This window comes from Balaenoptera ricei, chromosome 13 (genome assembly GCF_028023285.1).
Source record: "Balaenoptera ricei isolate mBalRic1 chromosome 13, mBalRic1.hap2, whole genome shotgun sequence".
Classification (NCBI taxonomy): domain Eukaryota; kingdom Metazoa; phylum Chordata; class Mammalia; order Artiodactyla; family Balaenopteridae; genus Balaenoptera; species Balaenoptera ricei.
In genome coordinates this window covers 65,648,579-65,668,126 of record NC_082651.1, presented here as the reverse complement: position 1 = coordinate 65,668,126, position 19,548 = coordinate 65,648,579, and the positions used below count along the sequence as shown (strand labels likewise).

At 52.8% G+C, this 19,548-nt stretch overlaps 1 protein-coding gene across 2 annotated transcripts; it reads right to left on the bottom strand.

Moving 5' to 3' along the window:
- Positions 1-13,841: 13,841 nt before the first annotated feature.
- On the bottom strand, positions 13,842-18,123 carry SIX2 (SIX homeobox 2). Of its 2 annotated transcripts, none has more exons than XM_059942846.1 (2): positions 17,255-18,123; positions 13,842-15,106 (listed from the first exon to the last, which is right to left on the bottom strand). In XM_059942846.1, exons 1-2 carry the CDS (start codon positions 17,818-17,820, stop codon positions 14,782-14,784), a joined length of 891 nt encoding a protein of 296 aa, XP_059798829.1. In that variant the 5' UTR covers positions 17,821-18,123; the 3' UTR covers positions 13,842-14,781. The 2 variants fall into 2 exon arrangements, with proteins under 2 accessions (XP_059798829.1, XP_059798830.1); XM_059942847.1 differs by having other exon boundaries at positions 17,261-18,123.
- Positions 18,124-19,548: the final 1,425 nt, after the last annotated feature.

The window sequence follows — 19,548 nt, the reverse complement described above, 5'->3', positions numbered from 1 at the left end:
TGTCCCCTGCATTGGCAAGCGGATTCCCAACCACTGTGCCACCAGGGAAGTCCCACAACAGACACTCTTGATTAATGTTGTGCAACTGAATTGTATTGACCTTCTCAACTAGACCAGCTCATTGGTTAACGTCTTTGGAGAGTAGTTAACAATAATCCCTGTGCCTTCACCTTCAGCTCCCTAGCCCACAAATTTAGATTATTATCCACCCTTAGTCTGTTATTCGCTCGCCTCAGTTTACCTGTCACTGGTCTGCCCACTCATGTGCCTTTATGAGATGTTCCTGAATTTGCTTTCAACTTCTGAATCCTTCACTCTCTAGGAGAGCACAGTGTCACATGCAGACCTAGAGATTTCACCATGATCCTCCAGATCATTTGTAAAAATGAGGTAAATAGTTTTGGTATTGATCCTACAGTCTGGGAAGGGGATAAGGTCAACATTCTCTGTTTTGCAATAGCTCATCACACACACCCCCCCCCCCCGCCCACAATTGCTATTAAGGAACATTTGTGGATTTTTTAATCTCTTTGCCAGTTCCTGAACTCTTACAGAGAGTGCCAGCCTGAGAAAAGCCTGAAATAAAAGTGGGAACACATCCAGTAGCCTCCTGAGTCCAGACAAATTCATCTAGGTATAGGAGTAGCTGAAAAGTTTCTTCATTTAGGTGGCCGGGCTATGCTGAACTTATGTTTTCGCAATACCCTCTGGTGGGGACAGCATGCACTGGAGAACTAGGAGTTACAACTTCTCAGTTAAGCCACTTCATTGTCTTACTTCATTGCAATACTTTGAATGGAGTCATGCAAGTTTTCCGTACCTTTGTGAAATAGGCATGGTCAGACAATACTACACCTCAGAGAAATATTGTAAGAATAAAAGCAAATTACAGACGTAAAAGGGCCATAAGGTTCCAGGAAGGAAGATTATACTCTTTGAATTTGGAAAGGTAGTTTTTAGTTAGAATTAGATACGATTATTGATACATGTGTCAGAAACCCAAGAGATTAGTAGCTTAAATAAAATAGGGATTTATTTCTCTTTTATATTAATGAAGTCTGAAGTAGGAGGTCTAGAGCCAGAATATCTACTCCAAAGTCATATTAGATACAGGCTCCTTTTGCCTGACGACTCCACCAACTTTAGCATGCTGCCTCATGGTCTTAGGTGGCTGTGCTAGCTCCAGCCATCACATTTACATTCCTGTCAGCAAGAAGGAGGAAGGGAGAAGAAAGGGATCCTCTTCCTTGAAAAACACTTCCAGAAGTTTTCATACAACACTTCCAATAATATTCATTAGCCAAAACTTAGTTATGTGGTATATCTAGCTGTAAGGGAGGCCAGAAAATGTAGTCTTTATTCTGGGCAGCATGTGGCCAGCTACAAATTGTGGGTTCTATCATTAAGAAAGGTGTGACGCTAAATAAAGGGAGCCAATAGCAGACTGTGCTGAGGTGAGAAGGTATAGTCCCTTACCAGAAAGAAAATGAAACTAATAACCTATCGGGCATACACACAAAGTACTAAAGAGTGTGAAAAATAATTCTTTCCTTATTTTTTTCCCTTTGGGTCACCTAGTCAGTCTCTCTTGAGCTCACCTTAGACAGTCATCAGGAAGTGTATTTGTCAGGGTTCTCTAGAGAAACTGAACCAAGGGAGGCCTTATCATACATAAAAATATTTAGTTCCCTCTGGTAATCACTACTCTGTTCTCTGTATCTACATGTTAGTTTTTATTTGTTTTGTCTTGTTCATTTATTTTATTTTTTTGCTTTTTTTTATATTCCACATATGAGTGAAATCATATGGTATTTGTCTTTCTCCATCTGACTTATTTCACTTACCGTAATACCCTCAAAGTCCATCCATGTTGTTGCAAATGGCAAGATTTCATCTTTTTAATGGCTGAATAATATTCTATTGTATACATTTACCACATCTTCTTCATTCATTCACCCATTGATGGGTACCTAGGTTGCTTCTGTATCTCGGTATTGTAAATAATGCTGCGATAAACATAGGGGTGCATATATCGTTTCAAATTAGTGTTTTGGGGTTTCTTTGAATAAATACTCAGAAGTGGGATTGCTATATCATATGATAGTTCTTATTCTTTGAGGAGCCTCCATGCTGTCTTCCATAGTGGCTGCACCAATTTACATTCCCACCAACAGAGCAGGAGGGTTCCCTTTTCTCCACCTCCTTGCCAACACTTGTTATTTCTTGCCTTTTTGATAACAGTCATTCTAACAAGCATGAGATGATAATTTATTGTGGTTTTGATTTGCATCAGAAATAACGTTTAATCAGATACCTGGCCATCTCGTGGCCCAGTCAAGCTTCACATAAAATTAACCATCAGAAGTCCACCTCTTGTTAACTTGGCATATACATCTCCTTAAACCATACTTAATGTGCAAATAAAGACAATAACCAGGTCATAATTCCAAACATGATACAACTATCCTGAGTACAGTGAAAACACACTAACCCCCTCCCCGGAAGAGGAGGAAAAGTCCTTGAGCAATGTTTACTCTTCTCCTTGATATCCCGTAAACTTAAATACTATGGTGTAAAATTAATAATATGTAAATACTATAAAGTCAATACATCTTACACTACATGAGAAGGAAATAACAGAGGAAAAAACCCAAAGATATTTGCTTAATATATATGCATATATACACACAAATATAATCATAACAAAATAAGGAGGAAATAGTCTTGACAATTGCAGTCCTCATTTCTGTAACCAGTCACATAGTTGTAGCTGGTATTTATAATCATAACAAAATAAGGAGGAAATAGTCTTGACAATTGCAGTCCTCATTTCTGTAACCAGTCACATAGTTGTAGCTGGTATTTATAATTGCCTTTTATAAAAGGACCTCAGCTGGTCATAGTTCTTTAACTGGTGGTGTGATTCCTGAAGGCTCTGGGCCATTGGTAGTCCTGCCTTGTCTGGGTGGTTGCAGTTTTGCGTTGACCTTAATTACGGGGCATGGTAACAGTAAGAGACGCCCTAAGGGATCTCCTGTATCCCAGACATACTTTGCATTACCTCCATCGTGCAATAGCAGTCCAGTTTCCCCTTGGTAGTCAGGACCAATCACCACAGCCAGCATAGTGACTCCCGTCTTTGCCTGCTGATTCAGAGGCATGGGGAGGTGGCCGTCTTAACTTCCAGTTCAATGGAATCACTGTTGTGTCTCCTGGTGGAAGCATTTCTCCTTCTGGAACTAAGACCTCTAGGCCAGCAGAGCATAATGTGGGAACAGAAAGCAGAAACTTTCCTAGTGGGTCACTAGGGGAAATAGTGAGTGGTGCCATTCCCACGTCTACCCCTTGATTCCAGGACCTGTGAATCCTGGCTATGGGAGAAATAGCAGCATATATTGGATGCTGATTCAGAGCACATACAGCTTTCTTGGGAACCTTGCCCCAGTCATGCAAAGTATTGCCACCCAGCTGGTGCTGTAACTAAGCTTCAAAAGATCATTCCACCTTTGCCAGCTTCTTCGGGATGGTGGGGGACATGGTAAGGCCAGTGAATCTTATGAGCATGGATCTGTTGCTGCACTTCTTTTGCTGTGGAGTGAGATCCTTGATCAGAAGCAATGCTGTGTGCAATACCGTGATGGTGACTAAGGCATTCTACAAGCCCATGGATGGTGGTTTTGTCAGGGAAGGTAAATCCATATCCTGAGTAAGTGTCTATTCCAGTAGGAACACTGTTGGTGGGAATGTAAATTGGTGCAGCCAATATGGAAAAGAGTATGCAGGTTTCTCAAAAAACTAAAAATAGAACTACCATATGACCTAGCAATTCCACTCCTGGGTATATATCTGAAAAAACCACAAATTCAAAAAGACACATGCACCACAGCGTTCACAGCAGCATTATTTACAATAGCCAAGATATGGAAGCAACCTAAGTGTCCATCAAAAGATGAATGGATAAAGAAGATGTGGAATATATACAGTGGAATACTACTCAGCAATAAAAAAGAATGAATTTTTGCCATTTTCAGCAACATGGATGGACTTGGAGGGCATTATGCTAAGTGAAATAAGTCAGACAGAGAAAGACAAATACTGTATGATATCATTTATATGTGGAATCTAAAAGATACAATAAACTAGTGAATATAACAAAAATGAAGCAGACTCACAGATACAGAGACTAAACTCGTGGTTACCAGTGGGGAGAGGGAAGAGGGGAAGGGCAAAATAGGGGTAGGTGATTAAGAAGTACAAACTAGGGACTTCCCTGGTGGTCCAGTGGTTAAGACTTTGCCTTCCAATGCAAGGGGTACGGGTTTGATCCCTGGTCAGGGAGCTAAGATCCCACATGCCTCGGGGCCAAAAAACCAAAACATAAAAGAGAAGCAATATTGTAACAAACTCAATAAAGGCTTTAAAAATGGTCCACATCAAAAAATCTTAAAAAAAAAAAAAAAAGAAGTACAAACTATTAGGTATAAAATAAGCTACAAGGATATATTGTACAGCACAGGGAATACAGCCAATATTTTATAATAACTATAAATGGAGTATAACCTTTAAAAATTGTGAATCACTGTATTGTACACCTGTAAGATATAATATTCTACAGCAACTATACTTCAATTTAAAAAAAGATTCTTTGTACTTTGACAGTTTGATTATAACACATCTCACTGTGGCTCTCTTTGACTTTATCCTACATGAAGTTTACTGAGCTTCTTGGATGTGTAAATTAATGTTTCTCATCAAATTTGGGACGTTTTTAGCCATTATTTCTTGAAATATTCTTCCTGCCCTTTTCTCTCTCTCTCTTCTTCTGGAACTCCCAGTATGCATATATTGGTATGCTCGATGGTGACCCGCAGGTCTCATAGACTTTATTCATTCTTTGTTCTGTTCCTCAGACTGGGTAATTTCATTGGCTAATTCTTTTTTTTAAAAATTAATTAATTAATTAATTTATTTATTTATTTATTTTTGGCTGTGTTGGGTCTTCGTTTCTGTGCGAGGGCTTTCTCAGGTTGCGGCAAGTGGGGGCCACTCTTCATTGCGGTGCACGGGCCTCTCACTCTCGTGGCCTCTCTTGTTGTGGAGCATAGGCTCCAGACACGCAGGCTCAGTAGTTGTGGCGCATGGGCTTTGTTGCTCCGCAGCATGTGGGATCTTCCCAGACCAGGGCTCGAACCCGTGTCCCCCTGCATTGGCAGGCAGATTCTCAACCACTGTGCCACCAGGGAAGCCCTAATTCTTTCTTCTGTCAGCTCAAAACTGTTGTTGAGTCCCTCTGGTGAATTTTTCATTTCAGTTATTGTGATTTTAAACTCCAGAATTTCTATTTAGTTCCTTTTTATTGTTCTGATTTCTTTATTGATATTCTCTATTTGGTGAGACATTATTCTCATGCTTTCCATTAGTTCTTTAGACATGGTTTCCTTTAGCTCTGTGAGCATATTTAAAATAGATGATTTAAAGTCTTTGTTTAGTAAGTCAATGTCTAGGTTTCTTTAGGGGCAACAACAAAGTTGGAGGAGATTGGCCTCGCATCAATCTTAGATTGCCTACCTAGATGTTAATGTGTGAGAGAAATAATCTTCTATTATGCTTAAGCCACTGTTATTTGGGGTTTTTTTCATCACTTCCAGCTGAACCTTACCCTAATTAATACACTATGCAACAGATGAGGAAATGAGGCCCAGAGATGTGAACTGACTTGTGGTCTGTAATGTAGGAGTGGTATCTCCACATGTATTCCTCACCACAGAAAAACCAAGATAAGCAAGACAAAAAACAAAAAACAGTACTCAAGTCATAATAGTAAAAAAATAATATATATATATATATAGATGCATGAAAAAGGAAAATTTACAGAATACAGATTTCTCTGTTTTAAAATCACTGAGGATTGACTAACCATACAGAATCAGTAAATGCTTTTTTTGGGCTTTCCTCCATTTCCCAGTTTCCCTTGCAGTTGGGTTGGTCAAATGACTAAGTTACCTCCAGTGGAATACAAGTGGAAGTGATGTGCACCCCTCCAAACCTGTCCCCCAGCCCACACCTCCCATGCCTGTCTTCCATGCTTCTTACCCATCTGGCAACCAAATGCAAAGGACTCTAAGGGTGGAGCCACCTGATAAGGAAGCCTTGGTCCCTGAATCACCCCATGGGAAGCCACCTGTTGTCCAGAAACACCCCACTGGACTGTTATGTGGATGAGAAACAAGCTCTTGTTTTGGGATTTATTTGTTTGCAGCCATATCTAATACAGTCTCTTTTCCTGCTCTTTGCCTCAGCTCCACCTGCTTGGAAGTTGGCCTGTGTTGGGTAGACTTTGAGCCTGAGGAAGACTTTTGTTGACACAGCTACTAGATATGGTGACATTTTCATTCTTTCTTGGTCTCAAGTTTGGTGCCCAACACAGCCCAGCTGCCGTGGGGTGATGTGGCACTATCTGTTTGTGCCTCCCTGCCCCCTCTTGGTTCCTGGTCTCTAGGAAGGGAGGCACTGCCTAACCCCTGAGATTGTGTCTTGGCTCCAGCCATTCTGGACATTCATCCTTTCTCTGAAGTCATGTCTATTTAATATTCCTACTTAATATTTATCTGCCTTTAGGATGATTGCTTCACTTAGTTCTTTAAAGAATAATAAGTAAATGATAAAGTGACTCGACTTCGTCTACAGCTCTGAACAGACACCAGGGTCTAGTCTTTCAGAGTAAACAGAACTCTTGACTCTCTTCCCATTTTCTCCAGCTAAAATACCTACAGCCCTTTGGGGACCACCCACAAAATTCAGTATTCACCTGCTAAGGAAATCTCTGGCTCACAACTCATTCGCTGGGAGCCTTAACTGACAGGTCTTGAGCCCAGTGAGAGAGCACAGTTCTAGTTCTCTTCTCCGCCCACTTCCCTTGGGGAAGGTATGGAAGTGGCCTGTTAGAAGAGACCCGTTTCTTTTAGTGATTAGGCATTCTTTTTAGTGATTTCAGGGATGGGTTGTTCTGACTTTGAGGTACGTTTACTTTAAGTCTCTATAGCGGCATCCAGAGCTCCATGATGGCTGCCATCTCTCCGCATCCTTCCCCCAAACCCAGGGGAACAACCTCTACTCTTTGGGCTGGTTTGGTATCTGCTATTTTCCCCAAACTCAAGAATTCACCTCAAGGGACTTCCCTGGTGGCGCAGTGGTTAAGAATCCGCCTGCCAGTGTAGGGGACACGGGTTTGATCCCTGGTCTGGGAAGATCCCACATGCCGCAGAGCAGCTAAGCCCGTGCGCCACAACTACTGAGCCTGCACTCTAGAGCCCGCGAGCCACAACTACTGAGCCCGCGTGCCACAACTACCGAAGCCCAAGCGCCTAGAGCCCGTGCTCCACAAGAGAAGCGACCGCAATTAGGAGCCCGCGCACCACAACGAAGAGTAGCCCCCGCTCTCTGCAACTAGAAAAAGCGCGTGCGCAGCAACGAGGACCCAACACAGCCATAAATAAATAAATAAATAAACAAACAAACAAGGAATTAAATAAATAAACTCATAAATTAATTAATTTTAAAAAGTCACCTCAACAACAGAATTCAGAGGAAAGAGCCTCTGCTAACTCGGGCCTCAGGAAAGTCACATAGATTACCTTCCTTAGGCTCCCATCCTCACCTGTCAACTGGGGAGAAGAATTCCTTTCCTGCCTACCCTATACAATGGTGAATATTAAATGACAGGAAGTTTTCGAAACCACTGACACCCTGCAGAGTACCATATAAACACTAGGATTACCTATACTGTTTTGCTTTTAGAAACTATTCAGCTTCACCCTTTCTGTTTCTAATCCCCTCCATCTCCCTTCCCCCACCCCATCAGGGTCTGGCTCTTCCCTACGGAGGAGAAGGGAGGAGTGATTCACGCTTCCTGGTTGGCCTCCTTAATTAAGCCTAGCTTCACTCTCCGACCACTCCCTCTCTTCCTTCTCCTTGGACCAGGTGACCTCCCTCAATAGTTCAGGTGTCTCAGGGCGGCTTTCCACGGTCGCCAATGGCTCTGCCTCGGGACAATAGGGTATTTCATACACTCTATCTTGAAACTGACAGAATCACCTAGCTCGGGTGGAATCTGAGCGCTTGTACCAACTACAGCTCCGCGGGTGGAGAAAGGAATGGGGGCTTCCAGTGGGGCCGAAGTGTGTGTGTTGGGGGTGGGAGGAGGGAGTGGGGTGGGGATGGGCCCCGTGTGTTTCTGGTCTTTGCAGAACAGTGTCTGGGGCTGCCCCTCCTTTCTGACCTCCGCGCACCGCAGCAGTAAACCTGTGTTAATTGAACGATGCTTTATTTACTGCCCACCAGACAGAGAGCCCTGTCCGCAGCACAGGATTGATGGGGGTGGGGGGGGCGGACAAAGAGGAGGGCGTCCCACCCAGGACTCAGGTCTCAGCCCTCAGGATCCCCGAATCAGTCTCATCTTCCCGAGCAGAATGGAGGAGACGGGGCCGGAGTCTCAGGAGGGCGAAGACGGAGGCGGCAGCAGGGTCCCAAGGGTCCCAAGGTTCTATCTTTACTATTGAGTAACCCGCGCTGGTCGAAATCCGCTTCGTGGTACCCGACGGTGCGTCAAGACTACACCGTAGAGCGCAAATGAGGGAACGGGGTAATTATGCTGATGGTTGCGGAGATAAACGCTCTCACCCGACTTCAGCGGGTCACTGAGGCTTTGAGCTCCGCTGCCGCAGCTCGCTCCGGAGCCAGTGCTGGTTCCGAGTTTCGCATCGCCCTCGTGCTGCCTCCGATCCCCGCGGGAGTCATCTGCACCAGCCCCTGCCACCCGGGGCCCCGGGACTAGGCGCCGCTCCACTCCCGGGCACCGCGCTCGTCTGCAGCCGGTACCCTGGGAAAACGTGCGCTGAAGACTCACAGGGACCAGGTTCAAATGCAGGTCCCGCCGCTGTAAGCGTGTCTGACTCTGGGCAAGTTCCCGAACGTGACGTCTCAGTTTCATGTACCAGTAATAATAGCTTCTTTGTGTGGCCGCTGTGAGAATTAAACAGATACCAGGTGTGTAAAGTGCCTGATGCGGAGTAAGCGTTCACGAAATGGCAAGTATGACCTGTTAGTCTGGGGACCACGAAGTCACCATCGAGCTGCGTCTCCACGGCCCAGGGCAAGTTACCCGGATAATTCTGCCAGCAACGAGCTTTTGAACTAGTGAGAGGTCCTGGCTGGGCAGCCAACACAAACCCTTGGAAAAGCCCTGAAGGAAGGGAATCGAGGGCCTGCAGCTCTGCAAGGCCCACCCCCGCGGCTGCTCTTGCCTTCCTGTCTGACCCATCAATTCCCTTTATAGGACCTCAGGCGGCTCGTCTGACTGCCAGGCCGGGGCAACCGAGGCTACACTCCGCCCGGAGACTGCAGAATCCCAGGCATGGGCCAGTCAGGCCTGAGTGCCCTGGACCGGCAGAGGTAAAGTGCCCTGAGCTGGGATGGCTACCGAGCTGCGGACGGCTTCTTCTCCCGAGGTGCGTCCCAAGCCACTAGTTCAAGGGCCAGAGGAATGAGGCTGCCCAGTTCCTTGGTCCCCTTGCTCCCCTGTGCTCAGGCCCCAGAGCTTCGCGTCATCTCGAGCAGCGCGCGGGTCACTTGTCCCTGAAAGCCGGTCGCGCCGGGCCTGGCATCGAGTGCGCGGCTGGGTCTGCGAAGGCCTTGGCCGCCCGGAGCAGGCGGAGCCGCATTATTTCTCCTTGCAGCCCGCCAGAGTCCTAGCGGGTGCACGCTACTCAGAGAGTGAGGAAGCACTTGGTACTCTGGGTGGGCCGGGCCGCTGGTAGTTCTGGATTTAGCCCTGGCAACGGCCAGGGCTGCTACCGTCCTAAAGAAGGCGTCCTCCTACGTGTCCGCCCTCGTGCCAGCCTATCGGGTTTGTGGGTCCTCCAAGAAAGGGAGCCTCTGGGGCAACTAGGGGTGCCTGTCGGGCCTCGCAAGGCGCGCTTCCTTCAGGCGCATCCTCACGGTCTTGCTTAGACTCTCACCTGGCGGGGGAGCAGCTCTGCTGCTGAGATCGAGGGGGAAACAGAGTGGAAAACTCACCGCATTGGAAGGCACCCAATCTGATCCTCTCCTCTCCGATTCCACCCCACAACCCAGGAGAAACATTTCCCGAGTTACAGCTGTACAGGAACCCACGGAGTTTCGAGAAGAGACTCCTGCGAGGCGACTCTCGAGGCCTTGACCCTGACACAGGGACTCGAGATCTTTCTGGGCTCCACTGCACGTCCCCCAGCAGCAGCGACCCAGAGACCCTCCTTTCCTCCCTGCTCACCCTGCCCGCGTCCAGCAGCGGCTCCAGGAATCAGGAATCAAGAAAAATCCGTGCAGGGTTGGGTTCCTGCGGCGCGAGAGGAGAGGCTGGTTCTCCTCCAGCCCCAGGCGCCTCCTTTACAAGTCGCATTCCGGGCTCCTCCGAGTGCCCTGGTCAGCTCACTGGCTCACCCACACACCTCTGTACTCAAAAAGAGCCACGGCCTCAATGCACATGTCGGCCCCACCTATTCACACCAGCGCGGTTTTTCACCCTATTGCATGCACACACTCTCTTATGCCTTCTCACATCTCCCAGTACGTCCTCACGCACTGGGTCGCTTCCCTCTCCAGCGTCCCTAGGCAGCTTCTAGTGCCCAGGGTACCCAAGCCGTAGTGTTGGAATGGGGAACACGAGAGAGTGAAGGAGCCCAGTCATGAGCCCAAGCCCTCCTCTGTCCTTCTCCACCCGCCCCTCAATACAAAAACATTCACAAGTTTCCTGTCCGGAGGCCCGGCAGCATCCCAGCAAGAGGTGGGCACTGGTGGAATCCAGGAGGCCAAATTCCCTGTGTCCTGACTCTGGTGCGCCCACTCGGCTGGTCCCTGCTTCTCTCAAGGGCCAAAATGGTGTTAAACAGGGACTGGGTTAAATTGAGGACCAAGTAGACCGGTGTTCTCCCCAGATCTCCCTGGCTCTGTTGAACCTTTCTCGTGTGGCAGGCCATCACCACCTGCTCCTTAGGCCACTCCCTGGAGATGCTCTTCGCAGGAGGGACACCAGGTCCAGGCCTGACCTGAAGCCTGGAGAGGGGTGCTGAGTGCGGGGTGAGGAAGGAGACTGCGCGGGGAGCACAGCTAGCCCTCACGCTCCCGTCTGCCTTCAGTAGCCCTTGGCTTCTACAGCCCCGAAGCAGATGAGCCGGCCAGCTGCCCTCAAGGGCTGGGTTCTACCTTCTTCGTTAGGGTTTTACCTTGGAGGGTACATGTGTATGGGACCTGGCTGGGAATAAATGAAAGGTGAACATGGTCAGGGAAGCCGAGAGGGAGACTCCTGCTTCTAGCTGCTGCGTCCCTTCAGGTGGCCTGAGCAAAACTCTCGGCTTCAGTGGCTACTGGCAGAGGGGAGGGATGACAAGTCATTGGGAACACTGTTTGGTGAACACCGACGGGGAATAGCTGCATTCACCTGGCAACATCTGTGCAAAAGTTACGTCCAGTTGGCGTGGTCGGTCTAGTGGAGTGTGGAATGGAGGACTGGCTTGTATAGATTTATACAGTGGGTGAGTAGCTGCTCGGGTTTATTTTGAGACCTTCTGCATAGTTTCCCTTTTTAAATAAATATTTTCGGAGTTAGCTTTCCAAGGGGGAGGGAAAGAGGGAAGTTGCAACAAGTAGCGCCACTAAGCCAGAATAAAGCTCCAGGACAGGCACCCCGCCCCCTACTGGCAAGTGAGAACTCCCAGCAAACTCCACTGATTCCACCTGGACCTCTGGAGCGAGGGTGGGGTCCCTGACCGTTTGCAGCCTCGGGTTAGGACCATCTCTTTCTCTGGGCCACAGCTGCCTGGAGCCAAGGCCTTCCCGGCCAGCCGGGCTTCAAGGCTGTGTTCTGGCCCCAGCAGGTCCATGGGCTGGGACGGGCTGCTCACTGGGGCACCGGTGGGAGGGTGGGTTTGAAGGCTTCTGGGGAGAAGCAGAGGTTTGTGTTTGTGTGAGTACAAGGATGAGGGAGGGGCTCATTTGTGTAGGTATTTCCCTTACATCCGTGCAGGCGAGTGTTTCACCTGAGTGCATGTGTTTGTGTGTCTGTAAAAATGGGTTGAGTGTCTATGTGTGTTTGTTTGTGTGTGTGAACATATGTGTGACGGAGAATGATATTTCCCCGTGTGGCCACAAGTGTGAGTGGGTGAGTGTTTTTGTGCTACCCACAGTGCCCGGCACAGTGAATCGAATGATAAATGTGTACGCGTCCTTGTGAAAGTTGGTATAGAGCCTGTTTGCCTGTGACTGTGAGCGTAGAAAATAGGAGGCAGGTAGGGGAGATGTGGGCTCCAGGGACTACTGTGTTTCCTCCCTTCGAGAAGTAAGGACGGGCCTGTCGGCTCAGCTCGGCTGACTCAATGCAGCTTCTCGCTCCCTTGAGCCTCTCTGGACCCTCAGACAGTAGCAGGCTCTACACCCCGCCAGTCAGGGAGGGTGGGGCCCCTCGGGTCCAGGAAGACCTGAGTTGTCCCCTGAGAGCACAGCCTCCAGGAGAGGCCACAGGAGCTGCCAGGACTGCACTTCCTCTTAGGGGTGCAGGGGCCGTGGGGTGCTTAATGCCGTCTTATCCTGCTGGGGATTCCCTTGACCCCCACGACAGCACAGAGCTTACGCTGAGGCAAAGCCTCCCTCTCCAAGTTAGCCCGCCCAGCTGCCCGCGTGCCCGCGGGTCTCGACTGGGAAGGAATCCTTGATATTTAGAAAGTCCGCGCAGAAGTGCTCTCCGCGAGCGCTGATTTCACCAGCGCAAAGTGCCGGAGAGGTCCTGGAGCTCCAGGATCACGGGGTCAGAAGAGCGCCTCCTCCCCTCCATCCCTTCCCACCCAGGGCCGGCAGGTCTGGTCGGAAGCGTCCCGGTCGCGGAGGAGTAACGTGTATGGTACCAACAGCCACCGAGACCTGAGACGGAAAAGCCTCAACTTCCTCCTCGAGGAGTCCCGCCGGCTTCGGACCTGCCTGGACCGGCTTAGACTTGTCGCTTGATGGGGAGGGGGGCTGGATCCCTGAGAGGGGAGGGGGCGCCCTAGGTTAATTTACAGCCGCAGAGGCACCTAAGGCGCACGACGCACGGAGGTGCCTCCCCTGCCTGACCATCCAAGCCCCGGCGTCCGCTTGTTCCCATTTAGAACACGCGCCCGGCGCGCCCGGCTCCCCGAGTCTCCCGGACTTCCCTTCTCCCCAAGCCCCTTCATCTTCACGCCAAACCAACGGATTTCTGAGCGTGGAGACCTTCGTTCCACGGCCACACGCACGACCCGGGCTTCGCGGCTGGACCAGCGGCTGCCCTTTCGGCCAGCGAATCTGCCCAGTGCGTCGTGCCTGGTTCTGGGGATGGCGACCACCGCTAAGGAGTCCGCCCTTCAGGAAACCTCCACGGCCCGACTTGTTTCCCAGCCTTGTTATGTCCAAACACACGTAACCACGTTACGCACACAGCCTCTCATTTCCTACCCCCATTCCCAGGTGAAGAAAGAGGCAGGTGAGGGCACTGCTCGGCTGTTGGGGGGAGAGGAGTCCCCACGAGGGACAGGCCCCTTCCCCGCTCCTGCAGGGAGTTTCCCGGACAAGAAAAGGGACAGAGGGCTTTGGGGCAGGAGGTTTCAGAGTACTCAGCCCCTTCACCTTGCGACTCATAAACGTTGTGTGTGTGGGAAGGCGCCTCCCGGTTTCTGGGACTCATGGGGCTTCGCTGCCCAGAACGGTCCACCCGGGGTGTCGAGTCCCTGTAGGGAAATCAGACACAGCTGCACTCGTGGCTCGCGGGCCTCGTGGTATATATCCATATATATATATTTATGATTTCTAATTTTATTATAAAATAAAAGCAGAAATATTTCCCGAAGAACATTCACATGAGGGCGTTAACAGGGAGATGGCAAGTCTGCGGCTGGGAGGCACGCTCTGCCGGGAGCACGGTGGCCACAGTCCCAGGAGGAAGAGGAGAGCGAGTGGCGGGGCCTCACCAAGACAGAGGGGCAAGCGGCAAGGGGGCGTTCAGGGGCTTCCCTGACGCCGCCTTTGCTCTTTCACTTAAGTTACTACTAGGCAGCGCTGACACCTGCAGCCCCCAGCTGACCCCGGGGGGAGGGCCTCTGGAGAAAGCCCGGGTTCAAAGGCCCTGTCTTCTCTTTGCTCTTCCCCCTCCCACTCCCACCCCAGTAAAATGAGGAATGGGGGGAGGGCAAATAGACCGCCAGGCACGAGGAGAAAGACCGACGGGTACAGCCCGCGAGGTGCAGGAGGCTGGCGGAGAGGAGAAACAGAAAACAGAGATAGAGTAATAGAAACCTAGCGAGAGATGGCAAGCCGGAAGTACAGAGGGAAACAGAGACAGTGAAAAGGGGGAAAGCAAGAAGAAAAGAAAAGAAGAGAGAAGGAAGGGGAATGAAGAGGAAGAAAGAGCAAGGAAGGCAAGGGAAGAGAGAGAAGAGAGGGAAAGAGAAGGCAGGGAGAGAGAGTAGGAGAATGGTGTATAATTTATTCCCTTCCCTGGTTCAAGACCCGGTCCCAGGCCTCCAAAGGATCTCCAAAGCAACTTGTTGAAAATAAATCCCGAACAAAGACTAAACCAGAGAGCCATCCGCCCTGCCCGGGCCGGCAGTTCTGCCCGCTCAGCGCGCGGGTCTTTCAGTACCTGGTGGGGTCGCCGGCGCGGGGCGCCCTCCGGACACGGTCCTTCTCAGGTCCCGAGCGACCAGCCCAGAAGGCAAGCGCGTCGAGGCAGGCGGGGCTCTAGGAGCCCAGGTCCACGAGGTTGGCCGACATGGGGTTGAGGATGGAGTCCTGCAGGCCGTGGTGATGCTGCAGTGGGTCCGAGCCGCCTGCCCCCGGCACGGGCACGGGCACGGCGCTGGGGCCCGGAGGGTGGCCCAGGCTGTGCAGGGACGGCAGCCCGGGTGGCGGCGGCGGGCTGAGCAGCAGCGCGGGGCTGGACGACGAGTGGTCTGGCGTCCCCGACGGCGTCTTTTCGTCCTCCGAGCTGCCTAGCACAGACTTGCCGCTGCCGTTCAGCGACGCAGCCAGCGGATTGTGGCTGTTGGAGTTCTCGCTGTTCTCCCTGCAAGTGCAGGAGCAAAGCAGCTGGGTCAGCGGGGAAACCGAGGCTGCTCGGCGCCGCGTCGCCCGGAGCCAGAGCCGCCGCGCGCTGCCTGCGGGTGTTTTCGGTTTCTAACATGTTTCGCGGGCCAAGCCTGGGCTCCGGCTCTTTCAGTCCCTCCAGACCCGATTTCTCTCTCTTATACCGTCTCCCTGTATCGTTTCTATCTCCCCACCTCTCCTGCTCTTAATCTCACGAATATCTTTCTGCTCTCCGTGTGTTCTGCCCTCCTTGCCTACCCCCACTGAGTGGCTAACTTTTCCAGAGCAGAGGGGCAGGGGGGCAGGGTTCAGTGGAGTTGTAGGGAGAGGGACAGGGAGGAAGAGAAGGTGCCTGGGTTTTCGGATCACTCTTGGCTCCTCAAGCCAGGGTTTGTTGCGGAGAAGTGGGTCCAGGAGAGTCAGGGACCCTAGATTGTAGGCTGAGGGTCCACTTGAGGTTGGGGATCTCACAGGTCCTCATATCCCTTCGCTTTTCTCTGCTTGAGGGAAAACCCTGTCTGAGGGACAGGTTCCTGGAGCTAAGGGTCTTTTCCCTCTAGTTCCAAACTGGCAGGCCTTGTTAGGGTTTTCCTTGCTTGGCCTAGGAACGAGGCCCTAAGGATGCAGGACTCCCTTTTCCTGGTGGCACAGCATAAACTTCAGCTGGGGGCCTGAAGCTGGGGTGTGGAGGGCAGCTTCTGGGAGAAGAGAGAAGGAAGAGTGAAGGGGATTGCTAATCCTGGCCTAGACTTTTCCACCATACCAGAAACTGAGGGACTCTTCAGCTCTCACCTGGGGCCTGACCTGAGAACTTAGTTCTTCAGGACTCTGGATGCATGCCATTCTGGGGGGAGGGGGACCTCAGCAGGGAGAACCCACCTCCTGCCCTGTCTCTGACCGACCGACAGCCCCTGCCCAGATTTGGAGATTTGAATTCTTGGGTAGATTCTCTCTTTACTGGCTCCCCAGGGCCTTTTCTTTCTGTTTTCCTGGAAGTGAACTTCCTACAGGGCTGGCAGCTGAATCCTTACAACTGTGGATGCTCCAACCTCATGGTCTTAGAGACCAAGGTCAGCTTGAAGCCACCCCCCCGCCCGACTCCCACCGCTGATTCCACTGTTCAGCACCCGCACTCTGACCCTGGCCATTCACTCTGGGCTGCACACACCCCGTACCACAGACCCCAGGTGTCTCGTTTTGCTCTTACACTCAGGCTGATTCTGTTCCCACAGTCAGCTTCTCCCCCTTCAGATTTGGGGTTCTGAGGGGCCAAAGCCACAAGGGCCTCATGGTCAACTGCAAGGCTAGTTCAGCAAGTCCTGGTTTCCCTGAGGACAAGCAACTCCCAGCCCTTCTGCTGCTCTCAGCTCACCCCAGACATACCGACCTATCTGCCAAAGAGGGTAGAGCCTGAGCAGAGAGGAGCTAAGGGCTTGGCAGGCCAGGGAAGGACTGCTGGGTCCAACGAGGCAGGAAAAGGGACATGTGTTTCTCTTCTCTCCTGGAGCTGACACTTCCTCCCCAAGCCTTTCACCTCTTGGTCCTTTCAATGCGCGATAAGACTTTCCCTATCAACCCCCCTATCCAGACAAGGAAAATTCTTCCAGGCCTCTCCACATCCAGGTCGTACCAGGAAAGTTCCAATCCCAGTCCTGACCCCTAATCACACGGCCTGTAGCTGAGTGAGGCAGACGGGAAGCCCTGGGAAGTGCTGGTGAATTCTCACAGGCAGTCTAAACCCTGCACCCCGCACCCCCCACCCCCCGAATAGTCCTCGCCAAAACTCCTCTGTCCTCCGACCTTCGGAGGACTAACAGGCCTTGCCTGCAGTGCGCCCCTTGCCTGGAATCCAGGCCTACCGTCTTGCCTTTGCCCCGAAGGTCGCTGCTTCTCCACTTTTGCTCACAAGCGACCAGGGAGTTAGTTGACAACTTCCCGATTGCTCTGCCCGCTTTAGACAAATTTCCGATCTCCTGGTCGCCCGCAAGCGCCGTCCGGGTCAGAGCAGGCTGCAGCAGGGCCCTTGCTGGGACGAGCGGGCCCAGTTCAAGCCTCTCCAGGGGCTGAGCGGACGCCCTGGGACACCCTCCCTCGAGCCGGGGGTAGCTGGCGCCGAAGCTCTACTTACTCGTACCTTTCCTTGGCCTCGGCTGCCCGGTCGCGCTGCCGCCGGTTCTTGAACCAGTTGCTGACCTGCGTGGTGGTGAGGCCCGTGGCTTCCGCCAGCTCGCGCTTCTCGCGGGGTGAGGGGTAGGGGTTGTGAGCGTACCACTCGCGCAGCACGCTTCGACTCTTTTCCTTGAAGCAGTAGCTGGTCTCCTCGCCGTCCCAGATGGAGCGCGGCAGGGGAAACTTGCGGCGCACTCGGTACTTGCCCACAGCGCCCAGGGGCCGGCCGCGCAGCTTCTCCGCCTCGATGTAGTGCGCCTTGAGCCACAGCTGCTGCAGCTTGGCGTGGTTGTGCGGCGAGAACTGATGGCTCTCCAGGATCTTGTAGAGCTCGCGGAAGTTGCCGCGGTGGAAGGCCACCACCGCCTTGGCCTTGAGCACGCTTTCATTCTTGTGGAGGTGCTCGCAGGCGGGCAGCGACCACAGGAAGCGGCCCAGCCGCTCGATGTTGCCGCCCTGTTGCAGCACCTCGCATACGCACGCCACTTGTTCCTGCGTGAAGCCGAAGGTGGGTAGCATAGACATGGTGCCGGTTGCGCCCACCCGCGCGCGCCCTCAGCGCGCCGCGCGGTCCGACATGGGCGCCTCCCCGCCGGACCGTCCGGGCCAAGAGGCGGGCGGGGTGGGGGGGGCCCTGGCCTGGCGCTGGCTCCCGGAGAACTCCGAGTCACTGCAGGACGTCCCCGAGCCGGCCGCGGGTCCCGCGCCGCTCCGCGACCCCGCCGCCCGCGCACTTCTCCTGAGTCCTCGTCCAAGCCCGGGGGCCGCCCGGGACGCCGCTCCGCATGCTCCGCGCCCTCCCGCCCGCCAGCCGCTCCCTCGTTCGCTTCTCGCTCGCTCTCCCTCCCGTCTAGCTCGCTCGCTGCTTTTTTAATAATATTATTCTAAGCGGGCATGAGGCGCGGCGGCCCGCGCCCTGATTGGTCTGGTTATCTGACCCGGGGCCTGCCCGCGCCAGACAATAGTCGGAGTCAAATTATTCGCCATGGAGACGCTGTCAGTCACTGGTAACCCGAGCCCGGCGGGCCTGGCGGCTCCCCCCGGCCTGCTCCGCTGACAGATCGCCGGGCTCCGAGCAAAGCGTAGGGCAGCCCGAGACGGGAGCCGGAGGCGCTCCAAGAGCCTGGGAGGCGGAGAGGGCCGGGCAGAGGCCAGCGGCGGCGGTGATTGACGGGGCGGACGCCCAAAGAGTAAGGGAGGAGCTGGACCCGGGAGGCGGGGGTGGGGGGGGGGGCGGAGTGGAGACGCGCAGAGAAGAAAAGGGGAGGACCGAAGTGGGGACGGAAGAAGGGAGAAGAGAAGGCGGAGGACGTTAAGGGGGTGCCGGGAAGAAGGGGAGGGAGTGGGGTGGAGGGAGCCACGAGGGGGAAGAAACTTTGCCCAGCTTTTCGCAAGGCCGCGCCGGCTGTCCCCCGGGTCATCACGCCGCTCCCGGGGCTGCTGTTTGCCGGGTGGATTCTGCCCAGGAGCTGACCAGTGGGGTGGGAGAGTTTGGACGCGCTAGGGCGCCCCTTAAAGATTTGGCTTTTCCTGCTGACAGTGCCCCACCCCCATCCTAGGAGTTAGGGACCCGCGAGGTCCGCGAGGGAGAGGGGGAGGGAGTAAGAGAGAGAACTGAGGAAAATTTGGCAGTGGCTACAGGCGGACGCTTGAGAATCTACTTCTTGGAGGATCCCGCCTTTCCTCCTTCTCTTAACTGGGCCGGCTGCCCCGCGGCCAGTACCGCCCGGCTGAGCGCTCTTGGCTCCTCGCTGGGCGGGGACTCAGACTTAACCCCACGGGTCCCACGGCCCGAGAAGCTCCCGGCACTTCCGTGTGGCCTCCACGGAAGTTGACTCCGGTGGGCAGCGCCGGTGGTCTGCCCATAGGGATGCGAGGGCAGGGAATCTAGGATGGTCTTGGCCCTTCCCCTGTGGGTGGTCGGGGAGGCAAGATCCACCACCTTCTGGTCTCTCAGCTTGGACTCGGCTCTGGCCAATTCCAACATGAGAACCGGGTCGCCGAGCTCTGGAACGAAGGGCTTAAAAAGGGGATCCTATTTTTTGCTTCTTTGTCACGGCGCGTGTGTAAACACGTGGCGCTGGTTCTCTGGGAGAAGGGCAGGCGAGTAGGTGGGAGGGCTGGAGTGGAAGAGGGGGTGTTGCGGCTGTTTCTACGGTTTTGAAAAGCCCCGGGGTTAGCTCCTTCCCCGACTGGTCCTTCCCACCTCCGTTTCCCGTCTTGGCTCTGAGCTGTTGCAGGCTGGAGCCTCGC